Source organism: Hakea prostrata, chromosome 5 (genome assembly GCF_041222555.1).
Source record: "Hakea prostrata isolate BN-2017 chromosome 5, UWA_Hpros_2, whole genome shotgun sequence".
Classification (NCBI taxonomy): Eukaryota; Viridiplantae; Streptophyta; class Magnoliopsida; order Proteales; family Proteaceae; genus Hakea; species Hakea prostrata.
In genome coordinates this window covers 45,372,551-45,400,275 of record NC_142604.1, presented here as the reverse complement: position 1 = coordinate 45,400,275, position 27,725 = coordinate 45,372,551, and the positions used below count along the sequence as shown (strand labels likewise).

The window sequence follows — 27,725 nt, the reverse complement described above, 5'->3', positions numbered from 1 at the left end:
GAAAAAAGGGATAATTACTGTTACCCCCTTGTACTATGATTTTATTACTACTTTATCCCCTCTATTTTTTAAAATTGCTAATCCAACCTTTAACTTTGTCTAAAATTACTAATGCCCTCCTCCGTTAAGCTCAGTTAGTTTACTGATGATGTGGCATCTATATATTTTTCCAAAAACCCAAAAATAACCCTACAATTATCTCTTTACTTATTTACTCTTTTGCAAGTTGTAATACTATCCTTAATTAATTATGGAGAAAAATTAACTTTAAATTAAATTTTCTTTTCTAAAAAGAAACTATCGAATAAAGAAAAAACTTGATTTTTCTTCTCTAAAAAGAAATCGCCGAATAAAGGAAATATGTGATTAAATAAAACTTAAAATAGAAACTAAAATATTAGGAAATATCAAATGTAATTTAAAGTTGGAAATTGAAAATGTCCTAATATATGCTAACCATTGTACAAAGTGTGTCGTCCCACCAAAGCCAAAATTTATTGTAAAATATAAGATTTTAAGGATATAATTGATATTCAATATAGTTTCTAAAAATGAAGGTAACGTCATATTTTTTAACTTCTTAATTTTAATGAAAGGCAAAATAGACAATACATATTTGATGTTAACAACTACTTAACACCGTTAGAAGTGAGGGGGCAACAGTAATTTCATAAAGAAAGATGTTTGATTAGTAATAAAACCAAAATACAAGGGGGCAATAGTAATTATCCCAATAAAAAATAGTACATTTTCACACGTAGGAAAAATGAATATATGTACATTGGAAATAGTGCAAGAGGTTCCAGCCTAGAATGAACGCCTGGAACATGAGAAAATAAAGGCATAAAAAAAGTATTTGCAGGGAAGGTTTAATGTATCCCACGATACCATACGATACGAGCCGATACGTGTCTACATTTGACACAACCGATACGATACATCTCGATATGTCTCTCTACTGAATTACACTAAAATTCATTTGTCAGAACGATACAATACTCGATACGTCTCTTAAAATCACACGACTGATATGATACTTGATACCAATACTTTAAACCTTGCTTGCAGGGGATCTTGGGCTTGGCATGATTTTGCTGAAGTTTTCTTGCCTTGCTGTTAAGCCGTCTAACCTTCCCAGCTTGACTTCCCAGTAGGGTCCTCCAGTCTGCAATAAGAAAAAGAGTTAATAAGAATTTCTGAGGAAAAGAGAAAAGGGATCAGATTTTCAAGTTATTCTCTTGAGTTGGGTTTGCGTAGGAGTTCTTATTACCAATACAACTGCATTTCTGGAGGCCATGATGACTATATCAGCGCCTGAGACAACCCAAGGCAGATATTTTCCAACTCTTCCCTCACCTCATTGATGACTTCATATGATCTGAGTGAGTTGATACTGGAGAGAAATTCTTACTCTCTGATTATATTTAGGTGTATGGCCCAGGAGCAACGATGCATCACAACCCTCCAAGGCTACAAAGATTAAACAAAGCTAATGACATAACAAAGCAGTAATTAGTGAAGAAAATGAGAAATCAAATCAAACACAGAGGTAGGCTTACGTCCACAAAATAGTCATGGAATTGAAACCGCATAACTGATGTGGCATTTCTCGGTTCTTTGATCATTGCTTTGCGCATGATTCTGCTTCGGGCAACTTTCTGCATAAGAAACCGAGTGTCAATGTTGCTTTAGCAGCCAGTCGACATAAAGAAGAGGGAGATAATCCACAGAGCAAATGTAGAGGTTGACATCTTCGTGATATTTTGTAGGGGCTTGGGATTTGCCTCCCCCGAGATATTCAAAAAAGACCAATTAAAGACACTGTTGATAACCAAACGGTTTACATTGGTTTAGTATTTTTTAAGAACAGAATACCCTTGTGCCCTTTTAGATTTTTTCCCTCTTTTATTCAACTTATAAAAATAAATTACTTAGATTACAAGAAGTAGACAACTGGGATTGAACACCAAAAAAAGGAAGGGAAAAAAACACATATAAGTTCAGATAAAATGTAATCCTTCTGTACTGAACTGCTGCAAATTACTTTCGACACCCTCACTTTCAGCACACATCACTAGAGCACAAGCACTAAATAAGCTGTTTTAACATTACAATAAACTCCATTCCGTTGCCAATTTGAATAGGTTAAAAACAGAGGAAATAAGAACTAAGTACAACTTCAACATTAAATCTTTCAAAGGAATAACATTCAGAAGATGAAAAAGAATATCAACTTTTAACAGATTGAAAAAATGGACAAAATGACAGTGCTAACAAGAAACATAATGGGATTTCAGAGACATACTCTGGTCCGTTCTCCCTCGGGATGTACCGGGCCAATATTTCTCTCAAATATAAGTTTTTTTTTCACTAATGGTAATGCCAAATGTTGTAATGTAGATAGATGAAGCTTGATGCAATAGCATTGAGGTGCCAATTTTTAAATGGAATTGAAATCTTATTGGATTAATCTGAGTTTGGGATTTTATGACACCAAGCCAAATCGAACAAAATCAAAAACCAAAAGAGCCAGAACTGCAACCAAAATTGAAGCATGTGTATGTGCTCGTGTGTGTGTATATAGCAGCAGTCTCTTATTGTTCAGGAAAGCATATGCACGATTCAACTACTCAGCCATATCCCAATGTTCAACAACATTAAGAGTTATGTATTAGGGGTACTTCGAGAACTAGTTTATTACTCAATGTTTTACATTTTCTTTCTACATTTCACCTACCTAGGGAGTTTTATGTAATTCTAAATATTATGTTAATAGGTGTGGCAGAGATAATTTCCCTACAACATAACATTCTACATTCATATCTCATCATCTTCTCCTTCTTCAACCTTCTTCTCTCATCTCTTAACTATCAATGTATACCATAGGGACACCCAAAGATCTCATTTCAAGGAATAGGCACTAGGAGCAAGAGCTATGCTATTCTGGATTTGCCTAGGGTATGTTTCATCACCTCTAGATTAAAAAAAAAAAAAAAAAAAAAAAAAAAAAACCAAACATACATCTAGCTGAGGAACTGGTTGGAACAAGTCATCGCATGTTCAACCATATCTTTAATTTTCCCAATGAGGGAAGGCGGATTATAATATCATATGCAAACAACAATGTTAAGCTCATTATTATTCTGACTATTTTAATAACCTGAATATGTAGATTTCTTTACACACTACATAGCAAGTTAGACCAAAAACACAGAAGTCCTCCCTGTGAGTGAATAGTTTCTTCTGCCATGTGCATGTGATTCCCCTGGCTGCTAGTTCTTTTTTCTACCCAACTCCCTCCTCTACAATGCAGAAAGGTCCCCCTCTTCTCTTACCGCCGTCAAGCTCTCGAAACCCAAACATAACAGAGGATCCAAGAGATGATGAAGATGACGGATATGTGTTGTACAATGATACCCTGGAGATTAAGCATGAAGTCAATCCTAGCTAACCTTAGTTGGGAAGGTGCTCAACGGCAAACCGTTCAGGATTCAAGCAGTTAATGAGGCCCTAGTTAAGCTTGGAATTTAATGCAGGAGGTGAAGGTTAGTCAATACAGCCCTCAGCTATTTATTTTCAACTTTAATCATTCCCTGGATGTTGAGAATGTTCTCGAAGGGTTGCCTTTGTCAGTGTCTAGTAACCTGATAGTTCTGGAGAAATGGAATGATGAAGAAAACTGGAGTTTTGACAAACAAGTTTTGGATTCACTTAAATGGTGTCCCCAAGGAGATTATTAGCCTGAAACTGGGTGTGCAGTTGGCCTCAAGGATTGGCACTCCTCAGATGATCATGCTCATCCCAGGTTTTAGAGATGGAAGTAGAAAGCCTTTCCTCAGGTGCAGAGTCATGGTGGATCTGAACAAACCTCTCAGAAAGGAAATTGGTGTGCGACTGAAGATAGGAGGATCGGCTCCAGTTGCAATTAGCTTTGAGAGACTTCCCACTCTACGCTATTTCTGTGGCAGATTAGGTCACGATGTGAAGCACTGTTCTGAATATCATGATTCAAAGAAGAAACACCAGAAACAGCATAACTGCGGGATGGCTGCTTCTTGCCCAGAACTTCCACAATGCACCTACACTGCTTCTATATGTGCTTTCACCACAAATGCTAGAGCACTGGAGGAAGCTTCCTTTTTGGACCCTAACATTCCGTCTCAACAACAAGATCAGCCTACACCTCTCACCAGATCTACCCTTCGTCTCCCGGCGATTACTGCTGCAGGGAGCGAACCACCAAACCCTAACTGATCTCAAGGACAAAGCCCAGAACCCAATAACCCCCCTCTCCTAAAGAGACATGGTGAAGCTCAACCCAATCCCAATACTCCCATTAATGAGGACGTTAACCCTCGGATAATCCAAGGATTTTTCACATCAGTCCTAGGTATCTGCCCATGGATCTTAACCAACCTTTTGCTTCTCCCAATCTGCATAACCCAGCTTTTGGAAACACCACTACCAATGAATCTTGAACAGCACAAATCCTTGCTGCCCTTCAGTCCCATCTCAGCCAGCTACCAGACAATTCAGCTAGGCTTCTCACTTTATTGCCTATCCTGTAAAACATTACAATCACCAACCAAACACTCATCAAAACAACCCTAACCCCACTTCAAATCCTGGTACCATTCTTCCCTTAGCCACTGAACAAACCAACCAGATCATGCCACCAGTTCAACCTGATATCACGCCATTTTCAAACCCTATACCAACTACCATCAAAATCCCTGGAAGCATGCTCACTGGAACCATCAGACCATTTGCTAGCTCCAACCAAGACATGAACCACTACCCGGACCTCCTACCTAACCTGACCCAAGAAATTCCTAGAGGCGTTCACAGTGCTGAAGGAAGCAGAAGTCTCAAGAGATTGGCCCGCAGAAGAAATGTTATTCAGCCTTATACTCTAAGACCCGCTACTGGGAAGGTCACAAAGCCAAAGAACAAGATAATCAAGAAGGCTCACGTAGAAGAGTTGGACAGAGAGGTAATTGCAGTAAGTTGGACATTGGTGAAGACAAAGAACTCTCTCCTCAGCTTCATTTTTTAGATGGTCTGATTCTGAGGAGGAGATACACAAGGGGGTACTGCACAGGTACTCTGATATCTTTAATTCGGAAGGTATTCATGAGATTCACTTTAGGTGGTTTTGTCCTCTGTACAACCGAAAGTGAATGATAATAATCACATGCTGATGAGCCCCTCAGGTACAGGACATTAAAGCAGCTATTACCATGGCTCCCCTCAAGTCTCTTGGACCAGATGGTCTCCCGCCAATATTCTATCAAAAAAATTCTAGGAAATAGTTGAAAAGGATGTCTGCAAGTTTGTAGTGGATCTATTTTCTTCTGGCAGCATGCCTCATGCTATTAATTCTACTTTGATGTGTCTTATCCCCAAGGTGAATCAACCGGCGACCATTGATCAGTTTAGACCAATCTGCCGATGCAATATCACAGTGAAGATTGCCACCAAGGTGATTGCAACCAGGCTAAAAGGCATTTTAGAGATTATCAATCAATCCCAATCTGCTTTTGTCCCTGATAGAAGCATCTCAGATAATGTTTTGATAGCTCATGAATGCTTTCACTACATTAAATCAAGGAAGAAAGGGAAAAGGAAGGTCATGGCTCTCAAGCTTGACATGAAAAAGGCCTATAGTAGGCTTGAGTGGAGGTTTGTTCAAGGTACTTCGATAATACTGGAATTCTGTGAGCAATGGGTGAAGCTAATTATGTCTTGCCTTACCTCAGTTTCATACCAGATGATGGTTAATGGTTCAGTTAAGGATGCAGTTCAGCCTACCAGAGGAATTAGGCAAGGAATCCCATCTCCCCTTCCATCTTTGTATTAGTGCCGAAGCTTTAAGTGTTGCTCAACGAGGTCTCATTTCTAATTCAAATCAGAAATAGAACTAATCCTCTGTCACATCTATTATTTGCAGATGATACTGTTTTATTCTCTGAAGTTTCTCTGAGGGAATTTCAGAACATCAAATTCTGCCTGCAATCCTTGATCTATTTCAGCCCTAACACAGCTCCAAGGTTCAAGAGATGGCTTTCAAAGGTGTTAAAAATACCTTATGGTGGTCTCCCTAAGAAATACCCTGGTCTCCCATCGGAATTTAAAGCTTCAAAGAGAAAGGTATTTAGAGAAATCCAAGAAAAAATAAGCAACCGACTACAAAGATGGAAAGTGAACCTGCTTTCTCTAGAAGGTAAGGAAATCTTTCTCAAATCAGCAGGGCTCACCATGAATAATTATACAGCTTCACATTTTCTGCTGCCAAAAGCTCATCACAACCAGATTAAGAAGGATACTATTACTTTCTATTGGGGGGGAGAAGGAAGATAAAAGGAAAATCTAATGGGTTTCTTGGGACAAGTTGTGCAAGAATAAAGATCCTTACACTCAAAATTTGGCCCTTCTATGCAAACTTGCCTGGAAGCTTTGGAATTTTCCAACATCTCAATGGGCTGGATGAAAAATATCTATTTTCCCGACTCCGGATTTCTAGAAACAGAGTCGGGTCTTCTCCTTCAAGGGCTTGGAAGAGTGTGATCGAAGGAAGGAAGATTCTAGTCTCAGGTTTGGTGTGGAGAGTAGGAGACGGCAAATCAATTAAAGGGTGGGATGACCAATGGATTTTGTCCAATCATGGCTACAGAGTTCAATCCCATAACAAAGATAGGAGGGGAATTATTCTGGTAGCAGAGCTTATTAATGAAGGGACAAGAACTTGGAAGGCAGATTTAATCAGAGAAGTTTTTTATTCTAATGATGCTGAGGCTATTTTGAAGATAAGGCAGGGGGTGGTGAGTAGAGAAGATAAACAGATCTGGCGCCCTGCAAGGAATGGAATTTTCTCTGAGAAAACAGCATATCACCACATCATCAACCTGAGGGAGAGGGAAAGACATGCTAGACCTTCTTCTTCTTCCTCAGGTAGAACAACAGTTGATCCTGTGGTTTGGAAAAACATTTGGAGTTGTCCAGCAACACCAAAAATTCAAAAATTTGCTCTGGAGTGCCTGTGCAGGGGCCATTCCTTCTGCAGAGGAGTTGAGTAAAAGGAATATCCCCATTGACTTGAAATGTACTCGGTATAACTCGTTGGAATGTACAAACCATATACTGTTTGATTGCGATTTTGCTAGAAGGGTCTGGTTTTCAACCACTTTAAGTTTCAACCCTCCACAGAACCCTTCGGTAATTGAAGCCATTAAGAATTGGAAGTTGATTCTCCGGCTGATATGCAGGTCTTCAAAGAGCTTACTTCTCAGATTGCATACATCCCTTGGTACATCTGGGTGGCTAGAAATGAGGTCATCTTTAAAAGGATCTCAATTCTCTCCTCAACAGGTGGTTGACAAAGCTATGTTTGAAGTGAAGGACTATCTAAAAGATGTAATGGACGTAATGGTGTAGCGGAGCAGGAGGACAGAGGTCCATCAGCTCGTAATGAACCATTAAAATGGGAAACCCTCCACCAAATATCTTCAAAGTGAATGTGGATGCAGCATTAAATGAAGGTAAAAGTGGTGTTGGGGTTGTCATCAGAGATGCAAGGGGAGAGGCAGTCACTAGACTATCTAACCCAATTCCTTTTGACTCTGTTCTTCTCAGGGAGGTCATTGCTATCAGAGAAGGCCTTCTATAGGCCTGCTATCAGAGAAGGCCTTCTATAGGCCTTCTGTTGGCCTTGGATAGGGACATCAAAGGAATTATTCTGGAATCAGATTCAAAAGAAGTGGTGAATTTCATCAACACTGGAGCAGAAAGCCCAGTAGAAGCCCAGAATATCTTCTATGATATTTCTTCCTTGGCCCAAACTTTTGAAAAGATTTCTTTATGCTATGTTAATAGAGAGTGTAATGCAATAGTTAACTCTCTTGCTAGTAAGGTTGTGTCCTTAGCTTGCAGAACTCTTTAGCCTAATGATGTTCCATGGTTTCAGGACAGTTGTAATGTTGATGCCATGCGTGGGTCACGCTCAAATATATAGACCCATTTCTACCCCAAAAAATTAAAAAAATGAGACCAAGCTCTTTCTAATCTATTGTAGTCAACCAACTATGAAATCATGAACTCATATTTTTTTATGCTACTGACAAAAAGAGGAAGAACAACTCTAATGGGGAAAAAAGAAAGGAGAAAATTACCAAATATATAAGGAAAATGTTTCCCTGCTCAGCAATTGCAGAGAAGAGTCAATAAATAGTCCACAAATAGGAGTAAGATATTACTGCTCTTGATTACATACACAAATAAAGGCAATAACATAGTACCACTGGTAAATATATAATTTCACATTCAACCTAATTGCTTTCAAAACAATGCATATTCTAGTCAAGATGAATGAAAGACAGCACCATAATAGCTGCTACCAAATTTGCTAGATGGATGCAGAGAAATTACCGCATGCAAACCAGAAAACTCCCCGAAAGCTAACTCAGATCTCCCTTACCCCATACTGAAACCCGACCCTCCTTTAGGAATCAAATTCCCCCTCCCCTTCCCTACATTCAGGCCCCTACCTCATTCTTATCCCTTCACTCTAGAACCCAAAATTTCCCTTTTTTCTTAAAAGCATTTGAAACCTAATCTAGTTTCACTCATATTTTACAAAACCCAAATCCCAACCCTATTCTACTTTGGGATCATTTTCCCTCCCCCTACCCTACCTTTGACCCCAACAGTAATCCTAGTCATCCTTTAGAAATCCTAAATTGGAGAAAACCCTAATTACTTAAACCCTAGTATTTTGGAATACAATTTGAATATTAAATTACTGATTTCAGACATGGTTTTATTAAAACCCTTATACCTATCGGCCAAACCCTATTCTCCTTTCCCCTCAACCAGAAATCACACTAGACCTCCAGAAACCCTAGCTGTAGGGCAATTCAAGCCTAAGAAGCTGCCGTCCAGCTGTAATTTACCTAAGAAGTCGTAGTTGCAGGGGTTCAAGAACCCTAATTTACTGCTGATTTCAACCTAATTGATCCTGAAGACTGGACCTCAATTTGGGAATTACATCAGGCCTCCTGAACCTTCAGAAATGGCTCAATAACCACTGCCCGACAGTGCTAGACAGAGGGGTTTTATATTATTGATTGTGCATACTCACATTCAAAGCAACGAAAATAAAACACAAACCATTAAATATAAAATAGTTAATCCATTTGATGATTATAGACTTCACCATTTTTAATGAGAACCAACTAGACATGGTAATTAATGCCACTGCTAGCAGCTTACAAATAGGAGTCGTAAAATATTCGTTGCTAAATGAATAATACTGCATTCACTTCCACCGCAATTAAGGCTATACCGCTTTTAATTAGGATAAATCTTACGTGGTCTATATCCAGTTGGTGACAAATGGAGGAGGGAATATGTAAATAATGACGTAGTTGTTTTATTGGCAAGCAATTAAGGAAGTTTAAAAATTTAATGCTGCCATATACTCTACGTAAGCAGCAAATACGGCCATTGCTTGAAATGGACAAATCCTTGAAAAGCAAGTGAAGGTGTTCTCCCCCTCCTATAGACATAATTATAATTGTAATCCATTAGATGTAAGAAATCTTGTATTTAGAGTTGGGTTCTTGCACCTCTTGGATTATAAATGGAAATGAATCATAGCTTTCAGCTTAAGGAGCATTCCAGTGTCATCTCAATGTTACCACACGTATACATACGCAAGAACACAGACACATGCACAAAGAGTTTGAAATGTAATTGGAAAAACAAAAAAGAATCTCTCATACCTACATACGGTATAAATTCTAAATGAAAAATATCACAGAGACACAGAATGTAAATTCTAGCTGAAAAAAAAACTACATCAAAAAAGAGCTACACAAACCTTAAGCTTTCCTGGTAAATCATCGATCCGATATGGGCTAACATGCTTTATATGATTGATTAACTGCAATGTAAAAACTAACAATCACTCCCGTGGATAAACAACGAATAACTCGTGGATGTATGTAGGAAAGGGTGAAAATGGAAGAAAAAAATACCTTGTAATTAGAGTTCAAGAGATGTGGTCCTTTCAGAAACTCTGCATCATCGGCTACCATGACAAACCAATTGGTAGACACCATAACCTTGCGGTTCTAGATAGCCTGCTAGATTACAATCGAATGATAACTCAAACTAACAAGTAAGATCTGAGTAAAAACCTTCTATCACCGTTCTTAATATCGTAAATAAGGAAAAACATAAAAAAATTACCCACAGAGAGATGGAACCTAAAGGGAGAAGTGGAGAGCAATATTTTTACCTTAATGCTTCTAAAGTGGTTGAAGACCAGAACCGAGAAGACGCTAAACCACGCTACCAGACCAAAATGAGAGAGAAGCTGCGAAGATTGATGCAGATGTGATCCTCTACCTCGGACAAAGCGAACTTATGTCCACTGGTAAGCGGCAGCATCTTCCATCTCAAAATGACGATTTATAGGTAGGTCAATGGAGAGAGGGGATACAACCCCCACCTGTGGGTAGACCTGTCAATGGATAGTCGACATCCGCTTCCGAATGGGCATTCGTATTCGTTTTAGGGTGTTCGTATGCGAAAATTTTCTTCGATTTAGGGTGTTCGTATGCGAAATTTTTCTTACCGGAAAATATCCGTATCCGTCCGTTAAGCAACCAGATTTGGATTCGGATAATTGCTTATTGGATCAGATAATATCCAGATAGAGTAAAGTATTCAACATTTTTTTCTCTGAAAATGGATGATGATCGGATTCAGAAACTGGTAATCGGATAATCAAAAATAAAAAAAATTATCTGCTTAGAGTAAAGTATTAAACATTTTTGACAAAAATGAATAGTTTATCGGATCGGATTTTTATTGGATATCCGATAAAGTTCTGGATTCGAATTCGGATGCCTCCTCTAAATTTCTGGCCATATTCGAATTCGATTAAGATAGTAGTTTTGCTAATCAAGTTCGGATTCGGATCCTGGTGTATCCGAGCCGAATCCGATCCGTTTATAGGTCTACTTGTGAGACCCACCTTAAAACCGATTTTTTTTTTCTTTCTAAAATAGTTATTATTATTATTTATTCTTTAATGAAAGCAGGCCTAACCGCCTAACTTTTATATGGATTTTAACACAGACCTAAAGCATATCTCAGGATTGTGAAACAAAATGTAGGGGTTTAAATATAAATACAAATTTCTTATTTTACAAGAACCCCTAATTTTTTCAAAATTATAAAGCAACTCACTGACAGCTAGGGGTGTCAACGGTGCAGTTTGGGGCGGTTTCGGGCTGAAAACAGCTAGCCCAAACACGGCTCATTAGCAAAATAACAGTTCCTGGCCAGTTTTGGTTTGGGCTAACTAATGGTTTAGATTCAGGTTGACTAACAGTTTATGGTGAAAAAAAAAAAAAAGAAAAGAAATAATTGAACATCTTACAACAAAAGCCAAAATTCTATGAAAAGCAAAGTTACTATTCGTCAATTTTTATTAAAAAAATCCACCCATCCTATAAAAATAAAAAACCTAGATATTAAGTAGTAGAATGACTATTAGATCTTTGAATTAATGCATCATTTTTTTAATTGTCTATACCAACTACCTAGTAGTAATATAATGATTCAAGTACTACTTAATGTAAAATTACAAAACGGCTTGTAAAACGGGCTATAACAGGCTGCGGTTCAATTTCAGGTTGGTGCAGGCTCTGCCACCCTCAGCCCAAACACAGTCCATTAAGGTTCGGTTCCAGCCGGTTGGGGCTATAATGGGCCGGTGCGGTTCGATTTTAACAGTTCGGGCTACAAATTAACACCCCTACTGACAATTGTTTACCCCAACTTCCTACGTTCTCTACCGATTTGGCTTCAGTGTTGCACATTAAATGCGCAACACTGTGCTGCGAATGGTCCAGATTTAAAGAGGTGGTTGACCTCCCTTTTTTTTTTTTTTTTTGGGTTTCAGTTGTGTAGTTTAAAAAGTGAAAAAAAGAAAACCAAAATGGGTGGTCGAGATTAATTCATCCACACCATTCACAGCACTGAAGCAATTCCATTCTCTACCTTTGCCACTAGCCACCTATTATGGAATTCAATCCAGCTTTGATCCTCATGCCATTTTCTTTACCCCCTAACCCTCTTCTTCCCATATCTGCCACAAAGAGCAAGAAAGGGCTCCAAATGTTCCATAATTCTAAGCATGTGAGGCTGAACCATTCAAAAATGCATCTAATGGTACAATTGAATATTTAAGTGGAGGAATTCCAGGAAAACATCACCACTTTAGAAAGGAATGAAATTATGGACCCTATTTCAGAAAACAGAAAGGAACTATTCTATACTCGCAAAAGAACTAATTAGAAATAGATGCGTCTTCAAGACTTAGGGTTCCAATAATAAGTGTAGGGTCTATGAGTGTATAAAGAATTCCTAACACATCCTAGCTGTTGGACATTGTCGACGCATCCCTTCACCTCCGACTTTGTTCCCCAATTAACAACAAAGTGTTGAAGCATAGTAATGAGATGTAAACAAATTAGGATGGGGTTCTTGCAAGTTACAACTTAGCAAACAAAATATTTTTTATGAGATATATAATTACTATTGCCCCTTGTATTATAGCTTAATTGCTATCTCATACCCTGTATTTTTTTAAATTATTAATTGAACATTAGTTTTCATTACTAATGTCCCCTGCCATTAAATTTCGTTAGTTAGTTGATGACATGACATCTTTATATTTTTCAACAACTCCAAATAATCTTCAAATTTGCTCTGTTTGTTTACCCTTTTGTTAAACTATAGTACTACACTTAGTTAACTGTAACAAAAAAATTTACATTTTTTTTCTCTTAAAAGAAATAGTTGTTTTCATTCTCTTTCTGTCGACTACGACCTTAAGAAACTTAGAAAGTAGGGGTGTCAATAGGTTGGATTGGGTTGGGCTAGCCTTAAACTCTACCGCTATCATAGAGATTAAAATTGAAACCTAAGCCCTACCCACCCCTATGAGGGTTTAAAAATCCCCAACCCTAACTTGACTAAACTCGGCTGCTTTTGATTAATCCTAACATATTTAGGAATGTTAGATTTATGGAAATATCTTTAGCTATTTAAGGCCCTGATTGACACTGATATATTTAGATATATTTAAATATTTAACCATAATATTTGTCTCCCTAATTTAGATAAATTTAAAGCCCTAATATTTAGATATATTAAGGTCTTGACTTACATATATTCAATGCCTTGATTGTTTTAGATATATTTAAATCCTTGATTAGCCCACTATATTTAGATATTTAAGGAAAAGCATACATAATTTTTTATTTGTGAAATTTATGAAAATATATTTAGATACTTAGGGTTAGTGGGATTGTTACTTACCAAATAAGAAGAGATGCTTGATTATTACATACCAAAACAAAAGGGATACTCGATAAACCATTTTAAATTTTAAATATAGCCTTCATTAAATTAAACTAACATAGTGTGGAAACATCCTGTCCATTTCTAACAAGGTTGATGTTCCAATATCACATCAAAAGGTTGATGTCCCTTAATAAGTCATATTATTTAAAAAAAATATATATAATCACAACTATTTGATGTGACTTATAAATAGATTTTTTATGTTGGAATACATGTCATACATCTACAAGAAAATGGATGGTCCATTTCCTTGTCAGAAATGGACTAGATAAATTTCCAACATAGTGTCGGGGAGGGCTAAGCCAGGTTGGTTTTAAGTCGCTTGAAGAGCCTACATAAAACCATATTTAAGATGAGTTTTAACAATAATTGTGGCATAATATTAACAAGATGTATCATTTAAATGACCTTTTAAAAACTAACATTTCTATTGGATACATCCAAAAATAGTGTATTGGATTAGCCACACTTGCCTCTTGAGCTAAATGAATGACCAAATGCACAATTATATCTGCCACAAAAAAAAAAAAAAAATGCATAATTATATCAAAAAATCCTAGTGGCCATCAAAACTTTTTATGTTACAACCGAAGTTTGTGATTGTGATGAAGGATATGACTGACTTAAGTGACAATGCTTCCTTCCAAATTTTAGCCAACATAAGGATATATACTTGTTGCAACATGGGCCAGACAAGCACCTTTCGTATTCCATCCTAAGAAATTCTCATACACTGCAAAATCATTAATGATCCATAACAAACATACACACTATTGGGAAATGTCATGTCAGCATTGCTACAAAATCCTCCATTAGTTTTGATGATAACAAACACAAATTACTAATGTTTATATTAAGTTGTGATTGTCCAACTCAATACAAAAGCTAGTGGACCAAATGGACCCAACTCACCAGATGCTCAAGCCCAAGTCAAGGTCAAGTCAAGTTGGACAAGGAACCTAAGTCAAAATGAACATCAAGATCAAAGTAAAGATGTAAAAATGAAGTTAAGTTCAAGATTTAGAAAAATTTAGGACTTAGGACACCTCCACATGTACCTTATGTAAGTGCACTCAATTACACACATATTATGTCATTAGACTGACTTAAGACATTTTAGGAGAGTGTATGAGACCTAGGGTTGGCTAGAAATCCCTACAAACCCAATCAAGTCCCTGAATGCACATTAATGTGCACTTTGTGCTGTAGACAGACGTTTGTCTAAGCCAGATAGTCATCCATCTGTTTATAGAGTTCCGTCTGGTTTAAAGAGTGTTTTAAAGGCTACTTCCCAGACGGAGCTCCGTCTGATTAAGAAGAACGTCCATTTGGATTGAAAGTTGGGAGAAAAAATTTATCCGTTGGGAGGTTAGGCCAAGCAATTGAATGCCATCTTTATAAGCACAACCAACCTCATTTGAGAAATTTTACGTTGCCTATTGAATTATTACCACCTTACAATTCTCAAGTTCTCAATTTGTAAAGAAGCATTGATTACTCGCCTTCCAACCTCACTTAACTTTGAAGAATATTCTAAAGTTTTCAAGCAAGCTTGTTAGAATAAAGCTTGAAGCGATTGAAGGCTATTGGTACTTCATTAGTGGTGCATTCATTTTTCATTTCAGCATTCATTCTCAATGCATCACACTCACACAAGGGATAAAGTGTCACACTCCTTGTTAGGTAATATCCTCCATCTCTTATATTGTATTGTTCAATTCTGGTCTAGGTTGATTAGAATTGATAAAGGATGCTCTTGCCCCATTTAGAACAAAGATTGCAAATGTTGCTTTTGCCTTATTTAAAACAAAGATTGTAAAGGGTGTTCTTGCCCTATGAACATATAATTATAAATGTTTGATCTCTACCCACAAAGATTATAAAGGGTGCTCTTGCCCTATTGAACATAGATTGTGTAAGGTTTGATCTTTACCGACTGTATTGAAAGAGAATCACTAGTGGAATACTCTCTTGAGGCCAAGAGAGGAGTGGAAGTAGACTTGTAAAGTCGAACCACTATAAAATCCTTGTCTTGTGGTTGATTGCGTTTTCTTAATTTCATTTAAATTTACAATTTATCTTGCATTTGGAATTAAACCGAAAAATTAAGCAAATCCACTCGTTGCAACCTATTCACCCCCTTCTAGGTTGTTTTAACACACACATTCTAAACATTTCCTTTTTATATGCATCATAAATCTTAACACCATTATCCCACAATATTTTCAACTCATCAATCAACAGTTGTAAATATATATTTATATCATTCCTGGGTTGTCTTGGTCCAAGAATAAATAATGTAAGAATCATGTTAGGAGTTTTCATACACATCCACACTGGCAATTTATAAGGGATCAACACGATTGGCCATGTACTATGCTTTGAGCTGTTCATCTTAAATGGGTAAAATCCAACACTTGCAAACCCAAGCCTAATATTATAGGTTCCTTACCAAAATCAGGATATAACCTTTCAAAGTCATTCCATGCTTAAGAGTCAATTAGGTGTCGTAACTTATTATTGTCTACTCGCTCTTCATGATGCCATCTCATATTACTTGAGATCTTAGACGACCTATATAACCTTTGGAATCTTGGGTTCAAAGGGAAATGACATAACACCTTGACTCAAATCTTCTTCTCAGTCAATACATACCCTGATGCATTACATTTGCAACAAGACATGGCATTGGCTGCCTCATTCCGGTACAAAATACAATCATTGGTGCATGCATCAATCTTGTTATAATTGAAACCCAAATCTTTTATAGTCTTTTTAGTTTCATACAAAGGCTTTTGGTAAAGAGTTTGGCTCAGGACGTGCCTCTATCAATAAGTCAAGAAACATTGACAGTGCTTTGTTAATCAACTTACAGAGGTATTTAATATGATAAAGCTGAAGAATGAAACGTAATTTTTGTGAACTATTTATTTCCTAGATACAATGGTAAACTTGCATTTTCCATCAACCATTCATATTTCCCTATTTCTATACTTGACCTATTGGCATTCAATCTTGAGCTACCATCCTCAATATCTTCGTCGATGAATCTTCCCAACATTTCATTTACCATGTAATGTGTATCACAGATAGTGGATGCATTGAATTCCACTAGAGTTTCACGTAAAGGTGTATGGTGATGCCAAATCTTGGATATATATATTTGGAAATTTCCCGTGATGGTTTAGATCCAAAGAAGAATTCCATTGAGCTCTCTCACTTGTGGCACTTATGAATGGGTCATCCAGCTGATCGAGTACTCCATATAATTAATGATTCTTTATTTGCATGGACAAAAAATTTGTGAACCTTGGGAAAGTTGTCACTTAGCCAAGCAACATAGACTTCCCTTTCCTAGTAGCTCTCGTAATTCTAATAATTTGTTTGATATTGTTGATTCAGATGTGCGTGAAGTACACCAGTTGACTCTTAAAATAGGTACATGTACTTTATAAGCTTTATTGATGACAAGTCTTCATCAACTTGGCCTTTTTTTGTTGAAATCTAAATATCAGGTTCTTGATGTGTTTCATGATTTTTGTTTTATAATGCAAAATCAGTTCAACACATGTATTAAAATTTTGTTTACTGATAGTGGCACTGAATACACTAATTATCTATTTCAATCCTTTTTTCGCAGATTGTGCATCCTTCATCATAATCTTGTGTTGTCACTCCCCAACAAAATGGAGTGGATGAACGCAAGTGTCGGAATATGCTCTTTCAGCATGAGTGAATGTGAATGAAAAACCATTCATATGGAGAGTTTGTGGAAATAAATGCATTTGTGGAAATAAATGTATGGAATACGTATGGACTTTTGGGTGTTTCATCTCCCAAGGTGAGTTCATGAATGGAGGTTATGGGACCTTCTATTTCCTAACAACAAACTTCTCATTTCCCTAAGATAATTATGGAGGGTTTTGGGGACTCTTGATTTCCAAGAAACTTCTCGTTTCTAGCTTGATTATTTATAAAGCTTTTCATTTCCATAACTTAATTCATTAAGTTTGGGGAATAATGACTATGGCTTTTCATCATTCAAGCTAGTTAAAGAGACATAGAATTCCTCTATAAATAGGGATCCCCCCTTGGTGAAGATGGTGGTTGTGGTGTGTTTTTCAAAGAAGAATGTTAAGTGTGATTTAAGAGTCTTCTTAAAACGTTTGTGAGTTTTGTTTGAGTTTGGTTTCGAGTTTGGTTTCGTGTTTGAATCATGTGGTGATAGAAGGAAGGCACATGTCAAGTTCGTCGTTGCGATATACTTTGTGCTAAGTACATCGTTGTTCGTCGTTGTATCCTGGGAGACAGACGTCCGTTGAATCCTCAAGCACACTGTGGAGGGGAAGAATTTGTTTTAAGGAAAGCGTCTGACGTGCCTCGACGATTCTAATTCCTTTCTCTTCTTGCTTCCGGTTCAGGTTCCGTTTGAGTGTATTTCGATTTTTCCTTGTTAATTAGTTTGATATATTCTTTGATTGTTGTCTTCTAGTTTCTCCTGATAATATCTATTTCTCCTGATCTATTTATCAATTTTGGCCAACAATCTTAAAACAGATTTTGTTCAGATTTTGTTCAGGTTGAAATATGGGAGATAACACGAGTGTGAAGGCTCCTATGGCCACGACTCAATCGGTCTCGATTCCAGTGAATCACCATGAGAAACCTGAAAAGTTTGGAGGACTAAACTTCAAAACTTGGCAACAAAAGATGTTGTTTTATTTAACAACTTTGAATCTTGCGAGATTCTTGAAAGAGGATCCTCCCACTGATGAGAAGGATGGTTCAAATGCTCAAACGATTGAATCATGGAAACAATTTGATTTCCTTTGCCGGAACTATGTTCTGAACGGCTTGACTGATGCACTGTATAGTGTGTATAGTCATAAGGGTTCTGCCAAGGAACTTTGGGAGTCCTTAGATCATAAGTACAGATCTCGAGGATGCTTGGTGCTAAAAAGTTTCTTGGGGGGTGGGGTTTTGAATTTCGAGGGGTGAGGCGCAAAGGGGGGGGGGGGGGGGGGGTGGAGACCCCCAAAGGTCTTTTTTTGATTTGGGGGGGGGGGGGGGGGGGGGGGGGGGGGTGGTTGTTGTTGTTGTGGTTGTTTCACCGCCGGGGGGGGGGGGGAGGCGTTTTGGTTTGTTTGGGGGGGGAAGGGGAGGGGGGGGGGGTGTGGGTGGTTTTGTTTGGGGGTGGGGGAGGGAAAGGGGGGGGGGGGGGGGGGGGGGGGGTGGGTGGTGGGGTGGTGTTGTGGGGGGGGGTGTGGTGGTGCTGTATCCCTGTATCGCCGGGTCGGGGTATTTGTAGGTCCAAAGGACCAAGTAAAGTAAGAAGTCAGCTTTGGGCCATCCCAAGAGAGGACTTGGTGTCCGGCTTTGAATCCATGAAAGTTGATGATGAAGTTCTATTTATGGAAACTGAATCTTGATGAAGATCGGATTAGTTGATGGACTTGGAGTGCTCTCTATCTTGGTTTGAAGGCATTTCTACCTATTAGGTAAGTCACTTGACTTGTGTACAAAACCCCTTTAGGATTGGATTTGATCTGGGCCTTCAATTCCCTCGTTTTGGTCTCTTGTCTTGGTCGACATTGGTCGATCGGGCCCGACGACCAATCCACTCGACCAATGAGTGCTGTCTTTGGCAATTAGGTTGTTCTTGCTCTATTTAAGTCCAATCTCGAGTCCACTTCGTATTTGCTGCCTCCAAACTCTCTCGGAACGAACCAAAGACCTCTCGCAAGTCATCTCCCTTGCATCCTTGGTGTTTTCTTGACGGATCTTCGTCGAAACTCTTCTTTTTGCATCAAAAGGTATGTCTACTCTCTCTTCTTCTCCTCCATCTTTGTTTTTCTTTCCTTTTCGAGTTGAGACAGAGAAGAGATGCTGCATTCTCTGTTGCAAACATCTCCGAACATGTTCTCATGATCATCCTAAGGATTTGAGGCTAGAACAATGATCTTAACCATGATCATTGCAAGCTTTTGAAGGAATCATGATCAAACCATGATCTAATCTTGTTAAACATCTGATTTGAATTCTGATCTCTTTGGATCTTCTATGATTGATCATGTTAGTAGTTAATTACTGTGTTTTCCTTCCATGATCCATAATCTATCAATTTCTAGTTGTTCTCTTCTACCATACTATGTGTTCTTCATGAAGCATGATAGTTACATATATGGTAGGTTTTATTTCCTTATTTAGATTTATGCTTCTAAGCCTTGTTCCTTGAAGATCTAAGTATGTTTTCATGATACCATTACCTGAAGCAATGATCCATCCTCCTATTGTTCTTGTTTGTGATTTCTATTTCGAATTCATCAAGATCCATGGTTGATCTAATTATGGTAACTTTTTGTTTCCTAATTTGGATCTTGATATCTTGATTTGATTGGTGTTTTGAGGTCCCCTATATGTTGGAATACTGCTGATGTAGTTTACCCCTTGATTAGTACCCTTTTGAACCACCAAATTCGGATTTCATATCTTAAAACTCTGTTTTTTAGGCTACTGTCTCGCATTGGTCGATTGATTGGTCGATCGGGCAATCGACCAATCCACTCGACCAATGAGTACAAAGCAACTCCAGAATTGGTCTGTGTTGGATGTTTTGGTATCTTTTCTGTTAGGGATCTTTCCTAATATGTTGTATATACTTGTTTAGGACCTTCTTCTCAAATTTGCCAAGATCTTACTTGATTTCTTAGGATTCCTTTGCGAGTTATAAAAGGTAAGGATGGTTATTTCCTTAATTACATAGATAGCATGAATCTAGTTTCTATATTTGAATATCATAGATATGCTTCCTAAATTAGATTCTTACAATGATATACTACTGTTGCATAACTTTGATTACAGTAGCATTACTTATTCATATTGAATTGATTCATGTATGATTTACTTACCAATGTTATACAAGTGATTGTAATTATTGATTTCTTTCCATATATGAAGTTACCATATATGTGATGATATGAATTGATGCATGTGTATGCTTAAGTATGGTTTGGAAAGGAGAGGTGTCCTTTTGACACACTTCGTCCTTGGACTACTACGGGAATATTATGGGATGTTTCCCGGAGATGCCCTCTAGACACCTTCCTAAACTCGTTGGATGACATATCTAGGATTGTCTAGTAGTGTTTGGCTAGGATGTCCTGTTATGTCGACCCTAATCGGAGGGGTATTGAGACCGAACGACCCGTGGTAGCAATGGGGATTCATGGGCACTCAAGACCGGTAACCAACCCGTGAGAGGACAGGAATCACATTGTGGGGGCCATTTATTGGTAGGGTTGCATATGGTTAGACTTGGGCTCACGGGCGCTTAAGACCGGTAACCAACCCGTGAGGGGACGTGAGAGCTTCTCGTTTACCATATGTGGATGATCAATAGGGTTGATGAGTCCGTAGTCGGGGACTATGAGGACTCTAGTGTGAAGGATATCGGAAAGGATCGTCGGTGACGAGGAATGGAAGTATCTCGGATCTGACTTGATGTAACTAAGTAGAAGACTTGCATTTGGCTAGGTTTTACCCCGACATGCGCCAAGACTTATACCAAATGGTTGTGAGAGAGTGTGTTGACTTAACCCCCGCCAAGGTTTGTCCCGAGGGATGAAGGACCCATTACCAATCGGCTGCTCAAGACCGGTGAAATGATCCGTGAGAGAATCCAAGATATCTTAAATGGTTGAGGATGTGAGTGGACTTTCCTAAAGAAGTACGGTGCTATGACTTAAAGCATGTCCGCCAATAGAGACCAAAGCATACATAGAGTTAGATTCATTCATTCATTGCTTGTCTCATATCATATTGCATTTATGATTGTTCGGGAATCCCGCCATTTATGTTATTATGGATTTTAATCGCCTTACCGAGTTTCTTTGAAACTCATTCCTTTATTGTACAATGTTTGTTAGACTATCCCTGCAGTGTACCGAGTATTATGACGGTCCCTATGAAGAAGCGCAAGGCGAAGAGGCATATCTCCGGGAAGGTGATTGCGGTTACCACAATTACTCGAAGATCCCGCGAGTGGTTATGCTCCGTACGATGCTTAGTCTGACCATTGAGTGGAAGCGTCCCTGTGCCATTTATGAGATTTACACTTATAAGGATGTTGTCTATAAAGTGGAGAACAATTTAGTTACCCAATGTACTTGCTACTGGGATTAGATTTTGTCTAGTTTATTCTTTTAGAGCTACTTTTCCGCTGGTTGTAAAGTGGGATTTTTGCCTCACTTTACTTATTTGTTTGACACTCTGATTATATCTATTATTCTGATTCATTTATGATTCATTCTTTCTTTATTGGATCTATGGTTTATCTTCCGCACTTTTATTATGATTGTTCATGATTATGTTATTGTTTATGTGGGAGGTTGATCACTCGATACCTGATCTTCGGGCTGTGGATCACACTCTCGGGTATGCCAGATAGGGTACCGGCTGGGAGGGCGTGACAGGTGGAGCGTGATGAAAGCTCCAAGAATAAGAAAGGTAAGCACAAATCGGGTTTCATTATGGGACCTAAAGGTGGAATCTCTAAGAAACCGATGTTCCAAGGAGGAATCTCTAAGAAATCTATGTTCCAAGGAAAATGTTTTAATTGTGACAAAATGGGTCACAAATCGGCAAATTGTAGATTGCCAAAAAGGAACAAGAAAAAAGAGACAAACTTGGTTGACAATGCCACATATGAATTGTCTGATATGAATCTCTCTGCGGTGGTATCTGAAGTCAACATGATAGACTCAAATCCAAGGGAATGGTGGCTGGATACTGGAGCGACACGCCATATTTGTTGCAATAGAGCTACTTTCTCTGATTTCACACCTGTGAATAATGGTGAAAAGTTATTTATGGGAAACTCGCAACTTCGAAATCAAGGGTCAAGGAACCGTGTTCTTAAGGATGACATCAGGCAAGGAAGTGAAGCTGCGAAATGTCCTTTATGTGCCTGACATCCGGAAAAATCTGATTTCTGGAACACTTATGAGTCAACATGGATTCAAAATGGTGTTTAAATCTGAAAAGTTAGTTTTGACCAAACAAGGTGTTTATGTTGGGAAAGGGTATGTAAAAGATGGGATGCTGAAAATGAATGTAATGGCTATTAAGTCAAAACCCATCAATGATAATGGAAAGTCTTCCTCTTATATGCTTGAGTTTTCTAACTTGTGGCATGGTAGACTAGGTCATGTTAATTTTGATACTCTACGTAGATTAATTAACATGGACCACATACCTTCATTTAACATTGATCCCAAGCATAAATGTGAAATTTGTAAAGAAGCCAAACTAACTAAATCATCGTTCCAAACGATTAAAAGGAATATTGAACCACTTGATTTAATTCATAGTGACATTTGTGATCTAAAATTTGCTCAAACCCGAGGGGGTAACAAATATTTTATCACTTTCATTGATGATAGCACGAAATATTGCTATGTATATTTGCTTAAGAGCAAGGATGAGGCTATACAAAAATTTATTTTGTATAAGCAAGAAGTTGAAAACCAACTTAATAAAAAGATTAAGATGGTGAGAAGTGACCGTGGTGGTGAATATGTAGAACCATTTAGTGATTTTTGTGCACTACATGGTATTATTCACGAAGTCACACCTCCTTATACTCCACAATCTAATGGAGTGGCTGAACGCAAAAATCGTACATTGAAAGAAATGATGAATTCAATGTTGATAAGTTCTGGATTGCCACAGAACTTGTGGGGGGAAGCCATTTTAACGGCTAACTACTTTTGAATAAGGTTCCTCGGAAGAAAGAGGATAAAACACCTTATGAATTTTGGAAAGGAAGAAAGCCTTCCTACAACTACTTGAAAGTGTGGGGGTGTCTTGCCAAGGTGTTGGCTCCAACACCTAAGAGAATGAAAATAGGTCCAAAAACGGTTGATTGTATTTTCATTGGCTATGCTCAAAATAGCAGTGCTTATCGATTTCTTGTGTATGAATCTAAAAACCCCGAGATTCATAAGAATACGATAATGGAATCAAGGAATGCTTCGTTCTTTGAACATGTATTTCCTTGTAACTCCAAAGAAGATGGTTCAGGCTTGTCTAACCAAACAACTGAGGCTAATGAAAGTAATGATCCGGTTCTAGATCTTTACTATGAGTCAGAGGAGATAGTGGTAGAGCCTAGAAGAAGCAAAAGAGCAAGAATAGAAAAATCTTTTGGGCCAGATTTTTCGACTTACTTGTTAGAAGTTGAACCTCAAACGTATAAAGAAGCTATGAGCTCAACTGAGGGTCCTTTATGGAAAGAAGCCATAAAGAGTGAAATTGATTCCATTATGCAAAATCATACTTGGGGGAGTTAGTGGACCTTCCTCCAGGAAGTAAACCATTAGGCTCTAAGTGGATCTTCAAAAGGAAAATGAAGACTGATGGAACAATTGATAAGTATAAGGCTAGACTTATAATAAAGGGTTACAAGCAACGCGAAGGTCATGACTACTTTGATACTTATTCTCCTGTAACAAGGATAACATCTATAAGGATGATATTAGCAATTGCTGCCTTGCGAGGTCTAGAAATCTATCAAATGGATGTGAAGACGGCTTTTCTCAATGGAGATCTTGAGGAAGAAATATACATGGAACAACCTGAGGGTTGTATTTCTCCCAAACAAGAAAAGAAAGTGTGTAAGTTGGTGAAGTCCTTGTATAGACTCAAACAAGCACCAAAACAGTGGCACGCAAAATTTGACAATGTTATGATGTCAAATGGCTTTAAGATCAATGAGTGTGACAAGTGTGTCTATGTTAAGACCATGGATAATGGATATGTCATTCTTTGTCTATATGTAGATGACATATTAATTGTTGCTAGTAATGCACAAATGATCAATTCTACCAAAAACATGTTAAATTCAAGATTTGACATGAAAGATATGGGATTGGCTGATGTAATTTTGGGAATAAAGATTCATCGAACAGTTGATGGTCTCCTATTGAGTCAGTCACACTATGTGGACAAGATGCTTGAAAAGTTTAACAAGGGCGATTCTGGTATGTCCAGGACTCCAATTGATTTGAATCAATATTTGTCCAAGAATCGAGGAGACGTTGTATCTCAAGTTGAATACTCTAGAATAATAGGTAGCCTGATGTACCTAATGAGTTGTACACGGCCTGATATCGCCTATGTTGTGAGCAGCTTAAGTAGATTCACAAGTAACCCTGGAGCTAATCATTGGAAAGCTATTGTTAGGGTACTTAGATACTTAAGGCATACTCGTAATTATGGATTACACTATATTAGAGAGCCTGCAGTATTAGAAGGATACTCAGATGCAAGTTGGATATCTGATATACAATAATCTAAAGCAACTAGCGGGTATGTATTCACTTTAGGAGGAGCAGCTGTCTCATGGAAATCCTCTAAACAAACAGTAATAACCAGATCCACAATGGAATCTGAGTTTGTAGCCTTAGATAAGTGTGGCGAAGAGGCCGAATGGCTAAGGAACTTCTTAGAGGATATTCCAGAATGGCCAAAGCCTGTGCCTGCTATATGTATACATTGTGATAGCCAAGCAGCTATTGGGAGAGCACTAAATGTGATGTATAATGGTAAGTCAAGACACATACGTCATCGACATAATACCATTAGACACTTGATCTCGACTGGAATCATAACAATTGATTATGTAAGGTCAAAAGAAAATCTTGCGGATCCGCTAACTAAAGGGTTGAATAGAGATCAAGTTGAACAATCATCGAAGGGAATGGGACTTAAGCCCATGAATGCATAGGTTCATTACAGTGGAAACCTAACCTAGTTGACTGGAGATCCCAATATCTAGGTTCAATAGGACAATTAAACTGTAACGACCGAGTGAAATCACTGTGGGGGTTAATCCTCTACCCATTCCTATGATGAAAACAGTGATACCCGTAAATGAATAGGTTAAGCTTATGCTTTTAATGATTCTTATGCATTGGAATAACGATGGTTCCAAGCAGAGTAATGCGGGTTACTCTTAAGTAAGAAATCACCTATGTGAGAGAGAAGAGGGGCCGATTCAAAGGAGAATTGTGAAGGCTCAATTCTCTAGAAACTCTCGCAGAACCAGGACGATGTCCACAGCCAAAATGGACATAACCATGAGAACTGTAATTGTGTCAGGGGAATGTCTGTGTGGAGTATATCATCATTTACACAAATGGCGTAACAGTTCAAGGACATCGCGTCTCATCGATCAGCTAGTAAAGTAAATATACTTTCACAAGGGAAGGTTCAAAGGCAAAACCTACCTATCCTATGCAGGCTTTCACCGTAGAATTCTATCACCTTGTCGGTCGTTGTTTATTTTGTTTTTTCGCCATCATTTTCATTCATGTGGGGGATTGTTGGAATATGCTCTTTGAGCATGAGTGAATGTGAATGAAAAACCATTCATATGGAGAGTTTGTGGAAATAAATGCATTTGTGGAAATAAGTGTATGGAATACGTATGGACTTTTGGGTGTTTCATCTCCCAAGGTGAGTTCATGAATGAAGGTTATGGGACCTTCTATTTCCTAACAACAAACTTCTCATTTCCCTAAGATAATTATGGAGGGTTTTGGGGACTCTTGATTTCCAAGAAACTTCTCGTTTCTAGCTTGATTATTTATAAAGCTTTTCATTTCCATAACTTAATTCATTAAGTTTGGGGAATAATGACTATGGCTTTTCATCTTTCAAGCTAGTTAAAGAGACATAGAATTCCTCTATAAATAGGGATCCCCCCTTGGTGAAGATGGTGGTTGTGGTGTGTTTTTCAAAGAAGAATGTTAAGTGTGATTTAAGAGTCTTCTTAAAACGTTTGTGAGTTTTGTTCTGAGTTTGGTTTCGAGTTTGGTTTCGTGTTTGAATCGTGTGGTGATAGAAGGAAGGCACATGTCAAGTTTGTCGTTGCGATATACCTTGTGCTAAGTACATCGTTGTTCGTCGTTGTATCTGGGAGACAGACGTCCGTTGAATCCTCAAGCACACTGTGGAGGGGACGAATCTGTTTTAAGGAAAGCGTCTGACGTGCCTCGACGATTCTAATTCCTTTCTCTTCTTGCTTCCGGTTCAGGTTCCGTTTGAGTGTATTTCGATTTTTCCTTATTAATTAGTTTGATATATTCTTTGATTGTTGTCTTCTAGTTTCTCCTGATAATATCTGTTTCTCCTGATCTATTTATCAATTTTGGCCAACAGCAAGAACCATCATCTTCTCAAGGTGACGTGCTCTCTTGTTTGCTGGTAATATGCCTAATGCATATTGGTCTAATGCAATACTCACAAGTTGCAATCTCATTAGTCGTCTCCCTAACAATTTATTTTAATTACAAAACACCAATGGAGGTACTTCATGGTCATCCTTTTAATATTGATCATCTTTGTGTCCTTGGGTGTATATATTATATACACTCTCAACTTGGTAGCGAGCTTGACTAGTAGGCACAAACATGTATCTTTGTGGGGTATTCCTCAGTAAAGAAGGAGTACAATGTTGTGATTCAAGTACAATTGGGTATTTATCTCCCATGATGTTGTCTTCGATGAGGCTCATATGTTTTTCCCAACTCAAACAAAAATTTATCGGGGGAATTATGATGATCCAGATGTTGAATTTGATCCTCCTATGCCTATTCTAACTGATTGGAATGAGGGTAATAATCTTCCAACAATAGAAGCTAAGAATGTGGAAGAAAATTGAACCTCATAAATTACTTTGTTTTTTTACCAATTTACAATAATCTACCTGCAGAGCGTCCTCACCAAACTCATCAAAGTCCACAACGTCATCATCGTCATTGTAGCGATGGTAAGAAGCATGATCTTCACGATAAAGAAGTGAAACATTAGTGGAAACGTATGGTTCCTGAAGGAAGGAAGGACGGGGTGGACGTTGTCAAGGAGGGAGTCTGAAATTACAAACCCTTACCTTTCGACATTGGATCTAGTGATTGGAGAGGATTGTAGTGAGAGTGAAAGAATGAATTAGCCAAATTGTAGAAAGAACAAAAGAATGAAGTAGCAGGTTTGTGTGAAAGTGAACAAAGACGAAACTAACAACATTTAAAGGAGAAAGATGTTGGGTTATGGGATAATGGTGGAGAAAAACTCGTTGAACTGTGGGCGTGACACATGCTCCTGGAGCGGACAAGACTCTCTCATTTTGAGGCAAAAAATGTGATATCATTCCAAGGAGAAGGAACCTATATATGCTTAGAAAAGCCAAGGTGTCAGTTGGACTGGAATATGATAAGCCATGCAACTCT

General features: G+C 38.1%; 1 protein-coding gene across 2 annotated transcripts; it reads right to left on the bottom strand.

The window, feature by feature from the left end:
* Nucleotides 1–441: 441 nt before the first annotated feature.
* LOC149016099 (peroxidase 17-like) lies at nucleotides 442–10,457 on the bottom strand. 2 transcript variants are annotated; one of them, XR_016173500.1, is made up of 6 exons: nucleotides 10,298–10,457; nucleotides 10,035–10,139; nucleotides 9,878–9,940; nucleotides 1,560–1,658; nucleotides 1,271–1,470; nucleotides 442–1,165 (listed from the first exon to the last, which is right to left on the bottom strand). XR_016173500.1 is itself a non-coding variant. In XM_089155903.1 (5 exons), the coding sequence occupies exons 2-5, from the start codon at nucleotides 10,116–10,118 to the stop codon at nucleotides 1,052–1,054; spliced, it is 360 nt and encodes a 119-aa protein (XP_089012029.1). In that variant the 5' UTR covers nucleotides 10,119–10,139; nucleotides 10,298–10,457; the 3' UTR covers nucleotides 442–1,051. The 2 variants fall into 2 exon arrangements, 1 of the variants encoding a protein (XP_089012029.1); XM_089155903.1 differs by lacking the exon at nucleotides 1,271–1,470.
* Nucleotides 10,458–27,725: the final 17,268 nt, after the last annotated feature.